The sequence below is a fragment of the Petaurus breviceps genome, unplaced genomic scaffold (genome assembly GCF_028583685.1).
Source record: "Petaurus breviceps papuanus isolate PSGF00001 unplaced genomic scaffold, PetGlider_PUasm1.0 90994, whole genome shotgun sequence".
Taxonomy (NCBI): domain Eukaryota; kingdom Metazoa; phylum Chordata; class Mammalia; order Diprotodontia; family Petauridae; genus Petaurus; species Petaurus breviceps.
Window position 1 is genome coordinate 1,186,271 of NW_027187393.1, and position 21,286 is coordinate 1,207,556.

General features: G+C 37.7%; 2 protein-coding genes across 12 annotated transcripts in view; one reads left to right on the forward strand and one right to left on the reverse strand.

Moving 5' to 3' along the window:
* UIMC1 (ubiquitin interaction motif containing 1) overlaps nucleotides 1-21,286 on the reverse strand; it is a 142,986-nt gene that overhangs the window by 63,743 nt on the left and 57,957 nt on the right. For 10 of the 11 annotated variants that reach the window (XM_069077613.1, XM_069077615.1, XM_069077616.1 and 7 more), the window contains 3 exons: nucleotides 14,453-14,577; nucleotides 9,115-10,257; nucleotides 5,927-5,991 (listed from right to left, as the gene is read on the reverse strand). In XM_069077613.1, the coding sequence (XP_068933714.1) occupies nucleotides 5,927-5,991; nucleotides 9,115-10,257; nucleotides 14,453-14,577 (1,333 nt within the window). The remainder of the gene's footprint in view (nucleotides 1-5,926; nucleotides 5,992-9,114; nucleotides 10,258-14,452; nucleotides 14,578-21,286) is intronic. The other variant, XM_069077620.1, reaches the window with a different exon arrangement.
* LOC138153495 (small ribosomal subunit protein uS14-like) lies at nucleotides 10,266-12,796 on the forward strand. Its single transcript, XM_069077623.1, has one exon. The coding sequence runs from the start codon at nucleotides 12,049-12,051 to the stop codon at nucleotides 12,217-12,219; it is 171 nt and encodes a 56-aa protein (XP_068933724.1). The 5' UTR covers nucleotides 10,266-12,048; the 3' UTR covers nucleotides 12,220-12,796.

The window sequence follows — 21,286 nt, forward strand, 5'->3', positions numbered from 1 at the left end:
CCCAATAACTGGATCCCCTGAAATCCAGAATAGACCAATGAGAAACTATGTGCAATATCAAGAAACATTAAAACTATCAAAAGACTGGAAAAAAAACCAAAAGATAAGATAACTGAGATTTTTAAAAATTCAGAAAACAAGTCAAGAAATTATATTAAGAATCAATGTTCTCTTAGGGGCAGCCAGGTGGCTCAGCAAGTAAGAGCACCGGCTCCAGTGTCGGGATGACCTGGGGAACAAATCTAGGCTCAGATACTTAGCACCACACCCAGAAATAACTGGCCATGTAACCTTGAGCAAGTTACTTAATCCCGATTGCTTAAAAAAAAAAAAAAAAAGAATCAATGTTCTCAGGGTGGCTAGGTGGCGCAGTGAATAGAGCACCAGCCCTGGAGTCAGGAGGACCCGAGTTCAAATCTGACCTCAGACACTTAACACTTACTAGCCATGTGACCCTGAGCAAGTCACTTAATCCCAATTGTCCTGCCTTCCCCCCTCCAAAAAAAGCAAAAAACACTCAAACAAACAAAAAAAAGAATCAATATTCTGCCTGAAATCCATGATAATAAAAATCCCACTTTATCCCAAAAAATCATAAATAAAAACGCCCAGATCTATGAGACGCAGAGGGTAAAGTAAAAACAGAAAACAATGTACTACTAATCACCCCCTGAAAGAAATTCCTAAAGTCCAAAAAATGTCATAAAATCATAAGCTTCTATGCCAAAGAAAAATTTCTGCAAGAATCTAGAAAGGAGCACTTCAAGTATTAATGGACCATAGTTGAGCTCATGCAAAACCTAGCAGCTTCTCCAATAAATGAAAGATTTTTGGCATAAAATATTACAAAAGGCAAAAGACATAGACTTACAAACAAAAATAATTTACCCTACAAACCTAAGTATATCAGCCCCCATCGGGGGGGGGGAATGAAATTTTGATGGAATACTTTCAAGTATTTCTGATGAGAATGCTAAAGCTACATAAGATGTAGTGATGATGTAGTGCTAACATTCTAAAAGAGGGAGGAGAAACAAATGTCCCCTCCAAATCTCAATTTCTTCAAAAAGTAGTGAAGTAATGAATTAAATAATAAAAACAGAGGTCCAAGAGGTCATGTACTGAGGGTTTGAAAACAAGAATGAGAAAGGAAAGCAAAAAAGAATACATTAGTGCAGAAAGGATGAAGGAGATAGAACTTGCTGTTTCTATTAGGGGTTTGTGAGAAGAATAAACAAACATGAAGGAAGAAGTTTGTGGTGGTTGGTTTTGGCGGCGGGGGGGGGGGGGGGGGGAAATTTCCAATGGGCTCTTCGGAAAGGGAAAAAAAGGGGGAAAAAAAAAAAAAAAAATATTTGGTGAAAAAAAAAAAAAAAAAAAAAAAAAAAAAAAAAAAAAAAAAAGGGAGAGAGAAAAGTAAGAAAAAAAAAAAAATTTTTTTCTCTACTATTGAGGATTTTGATTTGTTTTAGTTAAGAGCAGGACATTATTTTGTTACGTTCTTAGTCGGGGGGGGGGGGGGGGGGTGGTAAACTTCACATGAGCCTATCTGAAATGGACAATAGAGGACTAAGAACAAATCAACATATTTTGGTGCAGAAAACAAAAACAAATCAAAATCCTCAATAGTAGAGATAGGGAGAAGGAAAGGCTTAAAGAACTCCTTAATAATACTAGCAAAGAATGTAATTCAGTCATGTCCAACTCTTCACTACCCTACAGCACACCAGAACCTTTGATCCCTAACTATCTCTTAAAGTCTGTCCAAGTTGATATTCATTGTTTCCATAATACATCTATCCATCTCATCCTCTGCTGTCCTCTTTCCATTTTGCCTTCAATCTTTCCCAACATCAGGAATAGCTTTAACTCTATAGACCTTTGTCAGCAAGGTACTGTCTCTGCTTTTTGGTATGCTGTCCAGATTTGCCATAGTTTTCCTTCCAAAGAACAAACATCTTTTAATTTCATGGCTGCAGTCACCATCTGCAATGATCTTTGAGCCCAAGAATATACAATCTAACACAGCTTCCATTTCTTCTCCCTCTATTTTCTAGGAAGTAATGGGAGCAGTTGCCAAGACTTGTCTTTTTGATGTTAAGCTTCAAGTCAGCTTTTACACTCTCCTTTTTCACCCTCATCAAGAGGCTTAATTCCTCTTCACTTTCTGTCATTAGAAGGCAAGGAATAGCTACAAGCAAAACAAACTTCGCAGGAAGGGAAGGGGTAAAAATGGAATTAAAAAGAAATGGCACAGTGGATAGAGTGCCCGGCCTAAAGTCAGGAAGACTTATCTTCCCAAGTTCAAATTTGGCCTCAGATACTTACTAGCTATGTGACCCTGGGTAGGTCATTTAACCCTGTTTGCCTCAGTTCCTCATCTGTAAAATGAGCTGAAGAAGGAACTGACAAACCACTCCAGTATCTTTGCCAAGAAAATCCCAAATGGGGTCACGAAGAGTCTGAAACAACTGAAAAATGACCACAAAAGGGGGTCCTTAGACAACTAGGGAATAGCCAAACTAATCATGGTAACTGGATCTAATATTATTGCATCATAAGAAATGATGAAAGAAACTGTCTCAGAGAATTCTGGATAATATAAACAACAATCAATGGTAATTTAGAATATTTTTTTCATATGACCATATATAGCTTTGATTTCTTCTACCAAAAAAATGCCTGTTCACATTTTTTACTATTTATCAATTGAAGAAAGACTCATTCTCATAAATTGGAGTCAGTTTGCTATATATTTGAGATATGAGGCCTTTATCCAAGGAACTGTCTATAACATTTTTTTCTCAACTTTATGCTTTCCTTCTAATCTTGGGTACACTGGTTTTATTTGTATAAAACCTTTTTAACTTAATGCTATGAAAATTACCCATTTTATATCTTCTAATGCTCTCTCTCTCTCTTGTTTATTCATAAATTCTTCTCCTATCCAATAAATTTGATAGGTAATATGTTCCAGGCATTACTAATTTACTTATGATAGCTCCCTTTATGTCTAGGTCATGTATCCATTTTGATCTTAACTTTGTAAAGGAGGGGCAGCTAGGTGGCGCAGTGAATAGATAACTGGCCGTGGAGTCAGGAGGACCCGAGTTCAAATACAGCCTCAGACACTTAACACTTACTAGCCGTGTGACCTCGGGCAAGTCACTTAACCCCAAATGCCCTCCCAAAAAAATCCTTCATAAATGGTGTAAGATACTGGTCTATGGCAGAGGTTCCCAAACTTATCTGGCCTACTACCCCCTCAAAAAAAAAATTACTCAGTACCCCCCCGACCCCCAGAAACCACTTTCTTTAACTCTTCGGTGGTTTTTTTTTCCAAAATCTGAATCATTTCAAAAGAATATAAAATATACATATTTTTAAAAGGCTCATCTTAAACTTCATTGTGTATTTGTGGGTTTTTACTTGCACTGAAATTCTGGTGACACAATATTATATCATGTAACTGTATAATATTTATTGTAAAAAAGGCCATCACACACATATTCCTGCCTATGCGTTGCTGAACTTCCCAAGAATGTGCAACAAGCTCACCTGCCAACACTTGCCTCTTAAGACCTGTCAGCAGACTTGACCACTGATCAGTTATAACTTGCATTTTGTGTGTTTATTTGGAAAATAATGTAATGGCTACAACTTTAACTCTGTTACACAACAGATGAAACACTTAGAAATGGTTTTTCAAAATTTTCTTACCTTCTCTTCTTTCCTTATGCTTCTTACTACTCCCTTATTTTTATTCAACCCCCTCAATTGCACCTGAGGCTACCACCTCCCTACCCCTCCCATCAGTGGAACTATGCTGCCCCTCCCTTCACCAGGGGATGGGGGGTGGGGGAGGAGTATCACTTACTTTGGGAACCTATAGTCTACACCTAGCTTCTGCCAGACTGCTTTCCAGTTTTCCCAGCAATTTTTACCAAATAGTAAGTTCTTAACACAAAAGCTTAGATCTTTACATTTATCAAACACAATGTTACAAAAATCATTTACTACCATGTATTGTACATCTATTCTATTTCATTGATTCACCATTCTTTTTCTTAGCCAATACTAGTTTTGAAAATTATTTTATAATACAGTTTAAGATCTAGTGCTAGACCTCCTTCCTTTACATTTTTTCCACTAACTGCTTTGAAATTCTTGACCTTTGTTTTTCCAAATGAATTTTAGTATTTTTTCCAGCTCAAAATAATTTCTGGTAGTTTGACTGGAATGGCACAGAATAAATAGATTAGTATAGGCAGAATTGTCATTTTTATTATTATTGACTGGGCCCACCCATAAACAATTAATATTCCTCTATTTAGATCTGACTTTATTTGAATAAAAAGTGTTTTATAATTATGTTTGTATAGTTCCTGAGTTGTCTTGGCATGTATATTCCCAGGTATTTTATTTTGTCTATGGTTATTTAAATGAAATATCTCTTACTACTTCTTCTTACAGGGCTTTGTTGATAGAGATACTAATGACTTATGTGGATTTATTTTGTATCCTGCTACTTGGATAAAATTGTTTCAACTAATTTTTCAGTTGAATCTCTAGGATTTTCCAAGTATAGTATCATATTATTTGCAAAAAGAGATAGTTTTATTTCCTCACTATCCATTGTGATTCCTTCAATTTCTTTTTCTTCTCTTATTGCTATTGCTAGCATTTGTAGTATAATACTGGTAATAATAAGTATCTTTTGTTTCACTCCTAATCTTACTAGGAAAGCTTCTATGTTATAGATAATGCTTGCTGATGATTTTAGGTATTTTATTGTTATTGTTCAGTCATTTCAGTGTACAACTCTCACAATCTCATTTTGGGTTTACTTGGAAAAGATAATGGAGTAGCTTGCTATTTCCTTTTCCAGCTCATTTTTACAGATGAGGAAACGGAGGCAAATGGGGTTAAATGATTTGCCAGGGTCACACAACTAGTAAGTGTCTGAAGCTGGATTTGAACCCCAGTCTCCCTAATTCCAGGCCCAGTGCTCTATCCAATGCACCACCCACCCCTTTTGGGTATATACATCACACCATTTTAAGGAAAAATTAATTTATACCTATGCTTCCAAGTGTTTTTAACTGGAATGAATGTCATCTTTTGTCAAAACTTTTTCTGCATCTATTGATATAATCATATGCTTTTTGTTGATTTTGTTATAATCAATATAATTTTAATATAATGGTTTAGTGGTTTAATGGTCAGTGGTTTTTGTTATGTTGAACCAGTCATGCATTCCTGGTCTAAATCCCATTTGTATAATCTTTATGATATATTGCAGTAGTCTCCTAGGTAATATTTTATTTAGGATTTTTGCATCAATATTCTTAGTGAAACTGGTCTACAATTTTCTTTCTCTGTTTTCACCCTTCTTGGTTTAGTTATTAGCACCATCTGGTTGTTTTAAAAAACCCTTCAAAACCTGGGTCCTTCCTACATTTCTAAACTTCTTACACTTGATTCCCCCTTCACAGATTCTATAATCCAATCATCTGGCCTTCTTGCTGTTCCTGTCACAAGATCTTCCATCTCTCCATGAATTTCCTCTGGCTTTTTCTCACATGGGGAATGCTCTCTCTCTTCATCTCTGCCTCCTGATGGCTTTCTTCAGATCTCAGCTACAATCCACCTTCTACAAGAAGTCATTCCTGGGTTGTTCCTCTGAGATTAAATATCTTATTTGCATATTGCTGTTTGCATCCTGGCTCCCCCATTATACTGTAAGCACCTTGAGAATAGGGGACTATTTTTGCTTTTCTTTGTATCCCCAGGACTTTAGCACAGTGTCTGGTCCATAATAAGTGCTTAATAAAGTCAGTATGTTGACTATGACTTGTATATTTGTCTTAGACTGACCCTGTCTCCCCTCAAAACAGATACTCCTAACACATACATATAATCTCACCTTGATGTAATCGTCATAACTTCATCCTCTTCACGGGTATCCTCAGCAAACAGGACCTGGGAATTCTGCAATGAAATGGACAATATCTTAAATATATGTACATACAAAAGAACCAGATTTTCTCCTTTCTTTCATTTCATTTTTTGGCCCTACCACCAAGCAAAGAGGAAATGAATGCATGACCAGAAAAGTAATTGTCTTTCTGTATGGGGTGGAGAAAGATTGAAAAAAGTATAGCTTGAAGTTAATAGTGAATTAGAAGCTAACTTTCAATATGACTTAAAAATTAGTTTTTTTTAAAAAGCACTCAGTACACAATAGAGCTAAAACAGAACATCTATAACAGTCTATACATGCAGCAAGTTAGTACACAATCTGTCACTGTGGTTTTGATGTTCTACTGTGTATGCGGTCCAACATCTGAAATATTGTGTTTAGTCCTGAGCACTTCATTTTAAGAGGGAAACTGACAAAACCAAAGCTTGACCAAACAAAGGCTGCCAGGATGGTGAAGGGTCTGGGAGTCATTCACGTGTACAATAACTATTTACTATAGCAACTGAGTATTCTTACTCCCTACTATGTTTCTAGCACATCATGAAAAGGTAAAGGAACTAGAGATATTTGGTCTAGAGAAAGATTTTTATTTTGGGGGATGGAGAAATAATAATGAAACATGATGGCTATATCTTCAAATATCTGAAAGGTTATTATATGGAGAAAACCTTGTCCCCAGAGGACAAAACTGGAAACAATGGGTTAAAGTTATGGGAAGAAAGGCAGATTTATTCTCAAAATAAAGAATTTCCTAGAACTCTTAACTGTCTGAAAATGAAATAAGCTTCCTCATTGCAAGTTAGAGGGTTCCCACATCATTTGAAGTGTCTGATCAGAAGGAAGATGATAACAGTCTAGACTATTAAGAGAAATGACTCATTTTTTTAGTAATGACCATGTGGGTTCCCAAGAATTTTTAAGAGGTATAGTAAAAATGGCATTTTATTTGATCAAAGTAAAACCAAATTCATATCAATTCACTGAATGCAGGCAGATAGGAAGAAGTCACAAGAACAAGACTAGGGAACACTACTGAAAAGGGTCTCTGCTCCAACTCTGAAACTTAAAGTTTATGGTTTTCCATATCACCTACCAGAGCACAAGGAATACAAATAAGCTAAGTATCCTTTTACCCTTCAGGTAAATGGTTAAATACACTCAAAAACAGGAATAAAAGTTGAACCTTCAGTCATAGAAAAAGACAGTTATACAATAATCCAGGAGTAAAGTCATCAGGAAAAATGAAAGGTGTAAAAGACCATTAAAAAGATAAAATATAAGAGCAATAAATACTGTACTTGACTATTTGTTTAAACTCAGGAGTAACAAAATGATGTTCTACCCCAGAGAGCTTCAAAGAGGAAAAGAGAAACAACACTGACACCTAGTGTCTGTCTAATATTGCATTATGGCAGAAAGAATACAAAACTGAATGAGACAGAAGTTTATCAGGATACTCAACTGTCCCCCATTAGAATATAGTTCTGGATGACCTTGGCAAAACAACCTGCCTACTCTCCTGCAGGAGCCACAGTATCATTAACTTTTTTCTTTCCAGAGTCAGATTCTGCCCCACCAATTTCCACCAGCCCTTTCCCAGAAAGTCTATGTCAATCAACAGCTAAACATGGCTTCGAAGTTCTATTTTTTTTTAATTTTTGAACAAATCTTAAAATGTTCATTTACAGCCAATTTTTCTCTCAATCCTAAAAACTCTGCAAAACTTGCATAGATCAAATTTACCTGGAGATGACATTTTCTAAGAACTCTCTCCTTACTTTTCACAGCTTTCTTTTTCTACCATCCCTACATTCTCTAATAAGAGGACCAAATGTGGCCTCTCCCCATCAGAGCCACATGTTCAATGCTAAGTGTTTGACAATGCTGAATACCATAAAGTCTTTCCTCCCTCTGTGGCCCATTCAGATCCAAAAAATCCAAATCCAAAAATCCAGAGAAAGTATAGAAAGTTACATGTATTTTATCTATTTCTCTAATATTTTATCCGAACCCCCAAGTTAAGAAAAAAATTAAGACAAATGGAGAAAATGAAATTCTGCCATTCTGTCATTTACAGAATATTAATAGTGGAAGGGGCTTCAGCAATCAATCTAATCCAAACTCCAACATTATGAAGACAGGAAAACTGAAGTACAAAAAGGGATATGACTGACTAGGGTCATTCCAAAGAGGAGAGAAAACTGGACTTCAACCCAGATCTTCCCATTCCAAGCCCTACACTACACTACAGCCTATGAAACTTTTCTGCTCTTTGAGCTACAGACCTTCTAAGGAGTCACTGGCCCTCAAATATTTTTGTAGATGTTCAAAGATTACTGCCCAATTTTTGCCTTCAGAATAGGAAACTTGAACTAATCTGCTCTTCTCAGCATGCAAACCCTAGCATTTTTCAAGTCCATAATGTGAATAACAATAAACCCTTAAGTGCTAACTATTCTGGAGTTAATTTATTCCTTTAAAGAGATATCTCCGGGTTGCAGAGTACTATCAGGTAACATATCTTATTGTATCTAAACTTCCCTTCTGGAAAAAAAAAAAAAAGTATCTTCTAGTAGTGGCTGGATGATCACTTGTTGAATGTATTTATTCAACTTGTGGCTGAATGATCACTTGTTGAATGTATCTTGTTCAGGTACAGGTTGGACCAGACAACCTCTAATGTCCCTTCCAATTCTCAAGTTCTTTGATTCTATAGTATCGAAAAAACTTTGGGAACAGGATATGAAGGAAGAAGATTTCACTTCCTTTCCAGGAATCTTTCCAGATTCTTATAAAGCAAGCTGGTAAAGACAGTGATTACCAAAGAAGTGATAAGTCCCAGCTAATTTAACAATACTAGGTTTCTAGTTCCTTTTTTTTTTTTTAAAGCAATTGGGGTTAAGTAACTTGCTCAAGGTTACACGGCCAGTTATTCTGTGTGCGTGCCAAGTATCTGAGGCCCGAACTGACCCCGGGTCTCCCGACGCTGGGGCCGGTGCTCTTACTCACTGTGCCACCTGGCCACCCTGTCTAGTTCCCTTTAAGGGACAAAGTAGCAGGTTATGATTAACCCATACTCTTGTTCATCCTGTAGGTAAACCACCCCTGTCCCTGACATTCCTGATCCTTACCTGATGGTGACTGGTTGTTGGTTCTTCTTCCAACATAGGCTTTTCTTTTGAACTCTGCAATGGGCTCCTGTGGGGATTCTTACTTTTTCGGCGCAAGGTGGATGACCTTGATTCTCTCCTTGCTTCTGTGTTATTTCCTATCTCTTTTGTGATCGCTTCATTTACTCCTTTGGCTTGCTCTCCCTCATCATGATCCTTTTGTAGCAGGGAATAAGAGCTGGGTAATACTGGCTCGCCAAACTCTTTTTTCTGAAAAAGCTGCCTCTGAGACAATTTCAGGCTTTTCTGATAAACCTCAAGCTGACATAGAATAACCTTAGTATACTGGTTAGGGTCCACTCCAATAGGACAGAATGGGATGCCCCAGTAATAGTGCACAGTGCCTCTAATTTCCTCCTGCAGACTCTTCACATCAATTGTGCTAGGGAGACAGAGTTGAGATGTCTTTTCTTTCCCTTGTGAAGCCATGAAAGAACCACAGTGTAGTCTACTATTTTTTTCTGGCTGTTTACACGTTGTATCCTCGGAGAATTGGGTAGTTTCACTGTCAAAGAAGTTAGAGCTCTTACTCTCAAGAATTGGCTGAATGGATTTATCTCCAGTTCCTGAACTGTCAGCGAGTGGCTGCATTTCCAAGTTTCCACTGTGATTCAAACACTTCTCTCTTCCCTCAACTTCCTCCTCTTGGCTAACACATGAGTCTGCAAACAATTTCCGAGGTACCAGCTGCCATGTTCCTATAGGTATTCGAGAAAAGGTAGGGCTCAGGACAAACTGTTTTTCACCAGGAGGACTTGATAAATTATCACTAGAGTCACTTAACATAGGTGATAAAGGTGCCTCACTGGATTTAAGCGAAGGCTGACTCTTTTCTTGAGATAAAATTATGCTTGATAATAATGAGCTTTCAACTATTTCTTGACTTAATCTCTTCAGCATCACCAGAGGGCTTTTGGGCATTTCTGTCTGTTCAGACTGAGATCCCTGTGACAGAGACATGACAGATGAGTGTGGAGATTCAGGACAAGCAAACAAGCGTTCAGCAGTCTCAGAAACCACTGGTTTCTCTTGGTGGTACTGTGCAGGTAATACAGTAAGCAAAGGTGCAGGGCTTGTAGTAGAAGAATCTGAAGGCTGGCAACTCTGAAATAAGATACCCCACCCACCAAAAAATCTTTAATGCAGATGCACATGAGGAGCATTAAAAAAAAAAACAGAGGATACTACTACAATAAGTGCCTCCTCTCCATCTGGAGCCTCAATCTTTTCTCAATAACCAGTGCTGACTGACATAAATGATGTCTTAGGAATGCTATTATCTCCAACTACATTCCATATCTTTTCATTTAATTTGTGTTTATCCACTAGAGAGTTTATATCCATATATTAAGAATACAGATTTATATGAATATAATTTGAATATTCAGAAAAACTACCAAATCTAATTTTTAATCTCTACATTTTATCCCATCTCCCTGTCTTCACTAACTCCCACCCCAATTTTTACTCTCTGTTTTCTCTAAAGGAAGATGCCACCCTGTGTCCTGTTCTTTTTAGTCCTTTATACCAAATACCCTTATTTTAAGAGTACTGAGAGCTACTAACTTAATAGTTTGCAAAGGACTTTTCCTCATAACAACCCTCTAAAGTAGGGACTTTTTATCCCTATTTAACAGATGAGGAAAATGAGGCTTAAAGATGTTAAATTACTTGCCTATAATCTCAACTATTAAGTGCCAGAGTTTACACTTGAAGCCAGATCATTTAGCTCCAAGTCTATCAATCTTTCTTTTCCATGATATCACACTAAAGTAGAAAAGTATTTGTTATTGAACACTATTCTTCTTCTACAACAGCCTAAAAAAACTATAGATCAAATGCTTTAATACAAAAATTAATAACAATTCGGGGCGGAGTCAAGATGGCGGAGGACCTCCCCCGCTGCTCCGGCTTCCACCTTCCCCAATCCATGTAAAAAGGGGACTCTAAACAAACTTTGGAGCTGCAGAACCCACAAAATGACACAGAGAAGTTAAAGTCCCACTGAGGACAGCCCAGCAGGCCAGCAGGAATTGGCCATCACAGCAGAGACAAGCCCAGCCCCATGCTGAGGCTTTAGCCCCAGGGCGGGCCTGACCAGCCTACCTCTGGAGGGACTCCAGATCAGCAGCAGCTGTGGCTGTTTCCAGATTTATCAACACATAGATGTGAAGGACAAAGTGAGAGGTCAGTGCAGTCTGGACTTCAGGACCCAGTAACTGGGAGTGCATGGCTTTTGCCCTGAGGGCGAGAAGCCACTGAGACTCCGGCAAAGCAAGCCAGTACCATGTGGCTGCTTCAGCTCCTGGCCTACAGAGTGTAGGGGGACCAAGCACCAGTCTGAGGGGTAATCACTCTTGCTTTAACCTGTTTGGATCTGGATTGCAGTCTAGGGTGGAGGTCCTGGGGTGTGTGTCCAGCTTGCCAGAGAGTGTGGAGACCTCAGAGAGGGCACCCATCTAATACCTCCAGCAGCTGAGAAAACCCCAGTGTTTGGGACGAAAGCTCCCCTGTCTGGTGGCAGAGTCCTACTGTGGCAAAAAGCCCAGGGGTCAAGTGACTAAGGGGACACATGACCAGGCAAAGGAAACAAAGCAGACAGAAGATTCCAACATTAGACTCCTATTTGGGGGACAAAAAGGAGCAAAGCATGGAACAGGAGGAAGACAGTGAAGTCAGAACTCCTGCACCAAAAGCTTCCAAGGAAAATATGAGCTGGTTACAGGCCATAGAGGACCTTAAGAAGCAGATAAGAGAAGTGGAGGAAAAATTGGGAAGAGAAATGAGAACAATGCAAGAAAATTACAAAATGAGAGTCAACAGCCTGACTGAGCAAAACACCACCTTAAAAAATAGACTAACTCGCTTTTGTCTCTGGACTCTGCAAGTGGCGCCATGGGTCACCAGAAGCTCTACTGGAGCCATCCTCACAAATTCGGCCAGGAGTCTCGGTCGTGCCGCGTCTCTTCGAACCAGCATGGCCTGATATGCAAGTACAGCCTGAACATGTGCCGCCAGTGCTTCTGGCAGTATGCGAAAGACATCAGCTTCATCAAGTTGGACTAAGTTATATTTATGGATCTTGCTTCAGTGATTACACTGACCATCAGTGACTACCATTTTACTGGATTCTGGACAACTATTTGATCTATCCACCTAAAGATCTGATCCTGTTGTACATGCTATGTTAATTTGCAAATATAATTTAAAAAGGTCATCCTCAGTTATTAAAAAAAAATAGACTAACTCAAATGGCAAAAGAGGCTCAAAAAGCCAATGAGGAGAAGAATGCCTTAAAAAGCCGAATTTGCCAGATGAAAAAGAATCTCAAAAGCTCAATGAGGAGAATCATTGCTTCAGAAGTAGACTGGAGCAAATGGAAGCTAATGACTTTATGAGAAATCAAAATGCTGTTAAACAGATCCAAATAAATGAAAGAATAGAAGGCAATGTGAAATATCTCATGGGAAAAACCACTGACCTGGAAAATAAATCCAGGAGAGATAATTTAAAAATTATTGCACTTCCTGAAAGCCATGATCAAAAAAAGAACCTAGAAATCATTCTCCAGGAAGTTCTCAAAGAAAACTGCCCTGATGTTTTAGAACCAGAGGGCAAAACAGAGGTTGAAAGAATCCACCGATCACCTCCTGAAAAAGATCCCAAAAAGAAAACTCCCAGGAATATTATAGCCAGGTTCTGGAATTCCCAGATTAAGGAGAGAATACTACAAGCAGCCAGGAAGAAACATTTGAATACTGTGGAAACACAATCAGGATAACCCAGGATCTGGCAGCTTCTACACTGAGGGATCAAAAGGCTTGGAATATGATATTCCAGAGGTCAAAGGAGCTGGGATTAAAACCAAGAGTCACCTACCCAGCAAAACTGAGTATCATGTTTCAGGGGAAAATGTGGTCATTCAGTGGAATGGACCTTCAAGCACTTTCAAGCATTCTTGCTGAAAAAACCAGAGTTGAATAGAAAATTTGACATTCAGATACAAGAAGCAAGAGAAGCACCAGGAGGTAAACAGGGAAAAGAAATCATGAGCCACTGATCAAAGTTGAACTATTAACATTCCTACAAGGAAAAAATATTATTGTAACTGATGAAACTTTTCTCAGTAATTGAAGGGAATAGAAATATATATATGTTTATATATGAGGGTATATGGGCATATGAATACATATGTGAATGTGTGTATATATGTTTACAGGTATACATATATAGAGGGCACAGGACCAATTTAACAGGAAGGGATGATACTTAAAAGGGGAAATTAAGAGGTGAGAGAGGAATATAATGAGAAGAGATGGGGAGAGACAGAATGGGGTAAACTATCATATAGAAGAGGCAAAGGAAAATGGTCACAATGGAGGGGAAGAATAGGAAGGCAAAAGGGAGTGGGTCAATCTTATTCCCATTGAATTTGGCTTGAAGAGGGAATGAAATACACACTAAATAGGGTATCCCACCCTCCAGGAGAGTAGGGGGGGAAGGGGATGAGAGGACAGATGATGGGAGAGCAGGCTGGCGGGGAGGGAAGTTGGAAGCACCCACTTTTGAAAAGGGATGGGATCAAAGTAGAGAATAGAACAAGTGGAAGGTGGGATTGGAGGGAGGGAAATATAGTCAGTCTTTTACAATATATCTACTATATTGTTGTTTTGCATTAGCCACACATGTACAACCTATACTGAACTGCTTATCTTCCCAGTAAGAGTGGGTGACAAGGGAGGAAGGGAATGAATCTGGAACTCGATAGATAGATAGATAGATAGATAGATAGATAGATAGATAGATAGGTAGATAGATAGATAGATAGATAGATATAGATATAGATATATATGTACTATTATTAATACTATTTCACATGTAATTGGGAAATAAGATACACAGGCACTGGGGCATAGAGATGCACTGGAAAAGTCAAAAGGGGTATGGGAGAAAATATGGGAGAGAGCAGATTGGAGGAGGGGATATACTGTGGGACTGCTATTTTGGGGCAGTGGGTAGGGGAAAAACGGGGAGAAAATTTGTAACTCAAAATCTGGCAGAAATGAATGATGTAAATCAGAAGTTAATAAAGCATTTGAAAAAAAATTAATAACAATTCAAATGATGCTTAACCTGAGTGCCTCACAGATTCTTTCTCATGTGGATTTACAAACTGCTCCTTGTTATTTTAGGAAATAGTAGAGATTATACTCTTTCCAGTCACAAGTCTGTGACTGAGGGAGTAAAAGAATATAGCTGTCTAACCCCACTAAAACTTCTTAAGGAAAGGTATAATTACATTCAGGCTCTCAGCAATGGCCTTCCTTAAGAGCTCCTCCTCTTCTTCCACCTGGTCATTTACTTGCTGTGCTTCCTGTTCACTCATTTTCAGAGCCAAAGCAAACTGTTCATCTTCTGTCATCTCTGAAAGTTAAATGGAAAATATAAATCATGTATTTGTTTAATGTAAAGAATGGAGTTACAGATTATTAGGAGCTGGAGGAGACCTCAGGGTGCATCTAATCCAGTCAGGTACAAACACTACAATTTCCATCCGTCTAGAACTTTATTCTGGGCTTCTTGCCTCCCAGGTCTGGGCTCCTTCCCCTATATCATGTTCTACATTCACATAGTTTTAGTTTTTAAGTCCTCCATAATTACCTTACCACAGCATGGACTTGACCCTGAACTCTCAAAAACTATGCCCATGAAACTCAAGCAAAGCTGGAAACATTTCAAGTAAAATCCTAGAGACAGAGCCTGTGTGCCACTGGAAGACTAGCCTAGCTAATTTTGGAAAGGCTCATCTGCATAGGATTAAGCCACCAGGTTTCAGGTTTTTCAACTACAATGCTTCAAAGGAAGACATCAATGATGTGTGTATTCCTTCCCTCCAATAATGCAAATTGCAACCTATCCATACTTTCCTACTCTGAAATTTCATTCATTCTATATACTCACCAGAGTGAAAGACAAAAATAATCCTAAAATTTTTTTAAACCTAGGGAATTTTCCTTAGGTTTGTTTCCATGCTATGAGGAATAGCTAGATGTAGTAGATATAGTAGACTTGAAACAGGTGGATAAGCTCAAATCCTACCTCAGACATTACTAGCTATGTGACCCTCATGTAAGTAACAAAATCTTTCAGCCTTAATTTCCTTATCTGCAAAATGTGGATAAAAATAGTACCCCCTTCATATAGTACTTGTTAAAATCAAATGAGACAACATAAGCAAAACATTTTACAAATCTTAAAGCATTATATAAATGCTAGCTATGATGAAGATGATGATGAGTATCAGAGAAAGACTTTAATGGAAGTCCTAGTACATACTGAATTAATGTCTGATCCTCCATTGTTGATGATTTTTTAAAATCTGCCAAAAGAAATTGTTGTTCTGCATTTGTGCTATAGCACAATGTGCTAGAGGCTTTCCCCAAGCTCTGCAGATATTTCATGAATACCAATGAAGCACTTAGGCTATCTATCTCTTGCTTTCACTATGTGTGTGACGAGCCCATTTTTTTCTACTTATACACTGCTCTAATGACATCTTATACAGCCACCTGTCCTACAAAATTCCTCACAATGTACTGTAGCTTGTCCATGTCCTCTACAACGACCTCTGAATGATATTCAACTTTAATAATTCAGACTACAGTATCTGATGACTTGAAGTCATACAATATCACCAGAAGAACATAGTTAAAAAAAAAAAACTTTGTTTAGGAAAAAGCTTCGGGTTATTAAAATAACTATGTAATTTCTTAAAGGCAACCCAATTCTTCACCTAGCCTATTCTCGAGCCAAATCATTGTCCTTTACAATCAATGTCCAAGATAAACATATTGGACAAGCTTTACAGGCTCTCCTTCCAACTTCACCAGCATAAGTACTTATTTTTCATCCACTTTTTTTCTTTTTCTGTGGCTAGTTAGGACAAACTCTTTTGAATGATTATCTCATTGAATGAATGTATTTTATTCTTTTGCTTTCATTTCATTGCAGAAGGTTCTGCAATGTTCTAGAACTTCATGAAATCAGCACACTGTCATCTACAAACAGGAGCACCTGGAAGAATTCATGATTCATAGAGAATACAGCTTTTATTTGAATTGAATTAGCATTCTACCACATGCACCACAATACTAAGGAATACTTCTGGTGAGCATATATCTATTTTATCCCTTGTTTCATAGCATTGCTGAATGCAGTTTTCTCTGTTGTTCTAACTTTCAATGTATCTTGTATTATTCTGACATATATGCATGAGAAGATACCTTGTCAGAGGATGAACACCAAGGAAGCATTAAACTCTACCCAATCAAGACCCAGGATTTTGTGTTTTTCATGCCATTTGGTCAGTTGTTATTGTAAAGATGTGGTCTACTCTGGAGTATAATTTTGGAAATCTTTGCATCTCCTTTCTAGTGCCCTCATCACCCTCAATTTATATGGTATTATTATTCAGTTGTTTCAGTCACGTCCAACCCCTTTTGATCCCATTTTGAGTGTTCTTGGCAAAGATACTAAAATGGCTTGCAATTTTCTTCTCCAGTTGATTTCACAGATGACAAACTGAGACAAACAGGGTTAAGTGACTTGGTCAGTGACACAAGCTAGTAAGTGTCTGAGGCTGGATTCAAACTCATGAAGATAAGTCTTCCTGATTCTAAGCACAGTGCTCTATCTACTGTGCCATGGAGATGCTCTATCAATCTGTTTGTAAAGTCACACAAAAATTTCTTTTTTTTTCCATCTAGTTTTAACCTTTGCTCCAACAAATCTACAAGTTTGGCCCCAGCCAAGAGTGAGGAACATGTATTTCTCCCCCTTCTTTACAAAGATAGGGAGCTACAGGTAAAGAATATTCCACATATGTCAAATACAGCTAATCTGTTACTGGTTTTGCTGAACTGCTCTTTTTTTAAATTTTTATTTATTGATTTTTTTTTAAGCAATCGGGGTTAAGTAACTTGCTCAAGGCTACACGGCCAGTTATTTCTGGGTGTGGTGCTAAGTATCTGAGCCTGGATTTGATCCCCAGGTCATCCCGACACTGGAGCCGGTGCTCTTACTCGCTGTGCTACCTGGCTGCCCCTTTTTCTTTCTTTTTTATTCTGTGTTACAAAGGATGTTTTGTTGAATATAGGAGAGGGAGGGATGTATTTGGAATTAAAGGTGATATAAAAATTAAAAGTTATCAATAAAAGTAAAGCAAAAGTAGAAAAATTTTTTAAAACCCACAGATCAATGGTATGATGGTACACAGTCAACTGATTCAGGAATGAATCCCATATTAGTAACAAGTTGTTTCCCAGCCATTAAATTATAATTAATTTCATTTCTGGAGATATTGTGTATTTCTTTCCATATCTAGTGTCTAATGATTCTTTTCTCTAAAGTGTATGTGATAGTCACATATAGTCTGTGTAGTCTATAAGTCTTATAAGCCTCTTACTCCTTACCCCTAAGCTATATTTTTTGCAGTACTTAGCTATACCCACCTTTGCACAGTCACCAAATATAAAAGTGTATAATTTAATCTAGAGAGTTCTCCAAAGAATTTCTCTATCTCATTCTATTTTGCAACCAATAAACCTAGAGATTTTACAAACAATAAGCAATCACTGCATAGAGAATCAACATCCTTTTGCTTTATAATTTCACTAATCTGAATGTCCCAATCCTTCTAGTAAATCTACTCTTTAACATCTAAACAAATATCACACATTCCAACAGCTGTTAGTTTATAGTCTTAAAAATTGTGATACTTAGCCTTCCAACATTCTGACATTGTTAAATGTAGATAGAAGAAGTCTTATAAGACTAAGGTCTATTTTATGCTTTTCTTTGTTTAATGGGCTGCTATGGCCAAAGATTTCATTCCAAAGTAGCCAACCTATTATTGAGATAGTTTTAACATGGCTAGCCCTCAGGAAGTAAACTATCTCTTGTAAACTATCTCTTGCCAAGATTGTAGTCAAAGTTTTTGAGCGTAGAAGAATCTATCTAGCTTATGCACTACCATTGGCATGGCTGAAGAAAATCCAAGGTAAGCCCTTTGCCATAGTAACATACTTGTTCAGTTTTTAGCAATAGCAAATCATCCACTAAAGCACAGTGAGATTGTTGACCATCACTGGAAGGGGACTCCACACTTAAAAAATCATGGGTCCTGCAAGTAATGTGTCTAAAATCAACTGTCCCTTTCTACATCTACCTTGTGATATGAACTTTTAATAATCTTATCATAAACACTAAACTGAAGGTAACAACTACAAGAAAGCATTAAGTTGCAATTTAAAAATAAAATCACAGGCTTAATTTAGATAACTACTTAAGTTTGGCAAAACCAACCTGAGAAGAAAAAAGAATGATATTCTAAGATGATAAATTTATACAAGAAAGAAAATAATTAAATTGAAATGGCATTTTCCACAGACATAATTCATCTATTACCATAACATACATGTATACATTAAAATATATACACGTATATATGCACATAAGTGTGTATATTCAGCCCTGATCTCTCTCCTGAACTGCATTCCTAAACTACCAGCATCCTAACACTATACCAGAACAGTTATTAGAAGCATTCAAATGATGACCACTGGACTAAACCCCAGTTTAGGACTATCAAAGTCAATATTTCTAAAACACAACTCACTATATTTTCCCCAAAACTCATTCTTCCTCCAAACCTCCATAATTCACTTGAGAGTGAATCCTCCAATATCGCCCAGGTTCCCAACCAATTTTCCCCTCTTGCTTACTCTCCACATTAACCCTTGTCAATTCTGCCTCCACAATTTTTTCCATATACAATTCTTTTTCACTATTTATACAAGCTATATTCTATTCAAGCTCTCATCACCTCTCATATGCATCACTTTAAAAGAGTCCTAACTGGTCATCCTGCTTCTCATTTCTTCCCTCTCTAATCTATCCTCTATAGGACTATCAAAATGAAACTCCTAAAACACAGATCAGCTCCAGTTACCAACATTTCCAAACTAAGTTGACTGCATTCTGGCCATCACGCTCAATTCCTCCTGCTTACAAGAACCTTGGACTTTGCCCTTGAGATGCCAGGTTTTGATAAGCAAATCTTATTTTTTTTTCATTTTTAATACTCTCCCCCCCAATTACATGTAAAAACACTTTTAATCTTGGTTTATTGTTGGGGTTTTTTTAAGCTTTGAGTTCCAAAATCTATCCTGGGGCACCCTACCTCCCTGAGACAGTACACACTCTGATAAAGGTTTATACAAGTACAATTATGTAAAAAAGTTTCATTAGTCATTTTGTGGAAGAAAACTTGAAAAAGGAATATTAAGAGAGAAAGAGAGAGACAGAGACAGAGAAAGAGAAAGAGAGAGAGAAGAAAGGAGGGAGGGAGGGAAAAGAGAGAAAAGAGGAAAAGGAGAAAAAAAGAAGGAAACATAGTATGCTTCAGTCTGTATTCAGATGACATCAGTTCTTTCTCCGGAAGTGTATAGTATTTTTCATCACGAGTCCTTTGGAACTGTCTTAGATCACTGTATTGCTAAGAATAGTTAAGTTACTCACAGTTCTCCATCATATACTGCTGTTACTATGTGCAATTTTCTCCTGGTTCTGCTTCTTTCACTCAGCATCAGTTCATGTAAGTCTTTCCAGGTTTTTCTGAAATCATCGTGTTCATCATTTCTTACAGCACAATAATATTCCATTTCAATCATATACCACAACTTAGTCAGCTGTTCCCCAATTGATGGCATCCTCTTAATTTCTAATTCTTAGCCACTACAAAAAAAGCTGCTATGAATATTTCTGCACAAATAGGTTCTTTTCCCTTTTAAAAAAATATCTTTGGGATATATAATGAGTACTGAAATCACTGGATCAAAGGGTATGTAAAGTTTGATTGCCTTTTGGGCACAGTTCCAAATGTTCTCCAGAATGATTGGATCAGTTCACAGTCTACCAACAGTAAATTAGTGTCCCAAGTTTTCCCACATCACCTCCATCATCCCTCCTTTTTAGTCATATCAGTCACTCTGACAGGTGTGAGGTGGTACCTCAGAGCTGTTTTAATTTACATTTCTCTAATCAATAGTAACTTAGAGCATCTTTATATGAATATAAATGGCTTTGGTTTCATTGTCTGAAAACTGCCTGTTCATATCCTTTGACCATTTATTTTATTAACTGGGGAATGACTTGTATTCAGGCAAACCTTATTTTGTCTAGAATCACTACATCACTTCTACCATTTCCAAACTTCTATCTCTCCTCCCCTCCCCAATCCTTTCCAGTTCCCCTTTATGTGTAGTTTTCTCCCATTAGAATGTAAGCATCTTGAGGACAAGCATTTTCTTTCTTGTTTGTATTATCTGTACTTATTTACATTAAGTATTACTATGTCACCAGGTATTACAGGGGATACAAAGAAAGGCAAAAAAAACAGTTCTTGCTCTCATGGAATTAACATTCTAATGGGGAAAACAATATGTAAAAAATGACCTACATACAAGATACATATATAGTATAAATGGAAAGTTGTATCAGAAGGAAAGGACCAAGAGATGGGAGGGGTCAGGAAAAGTCTCCTTGAACAAAGTAGGATTTGAGTGAGTACTGAAAAAAGCCAGAAAGGCTAGCATCTGAAGGCACAGAAGAAAAAGTACTGAAGGGATGGGAGACACTCAGTAAAAATATACTAGAAAGGAGATTCTGGAAAGACAATGGAGTAGGTCAGAAAATTTTCAGCTCTCCAAATTTCTTCCACAGAAAGAGACTGAACACTGCTACAGAGGAAACGTAGAGCAGTGGAAATAAACAAAAGGTCAGTGTAAGACAGTTGTTCTCTTAAGACAACCTAAGAAAAGCCCAGGAAAAGACCTGACCTCCAGTGTTAAAGGTTTGGCCCTAGTGAAGTACAAACACTTCCAGGCCAACTCTGTGGAAACAACAGATAAGTCGCAGGGGCAGCTAGGATAAAGAGGCAGCATTCCACAGACAGTGTGGGGGTGTCTGGCAGTTCAATAAGAAGAACCTTTCATATCTGGTGAGTGTACAGTAGCAGAGGGGCAGGGACACTGCTGGCTGTGGTTGAGCCTCAAGACAGACCTCAGAAAATAAC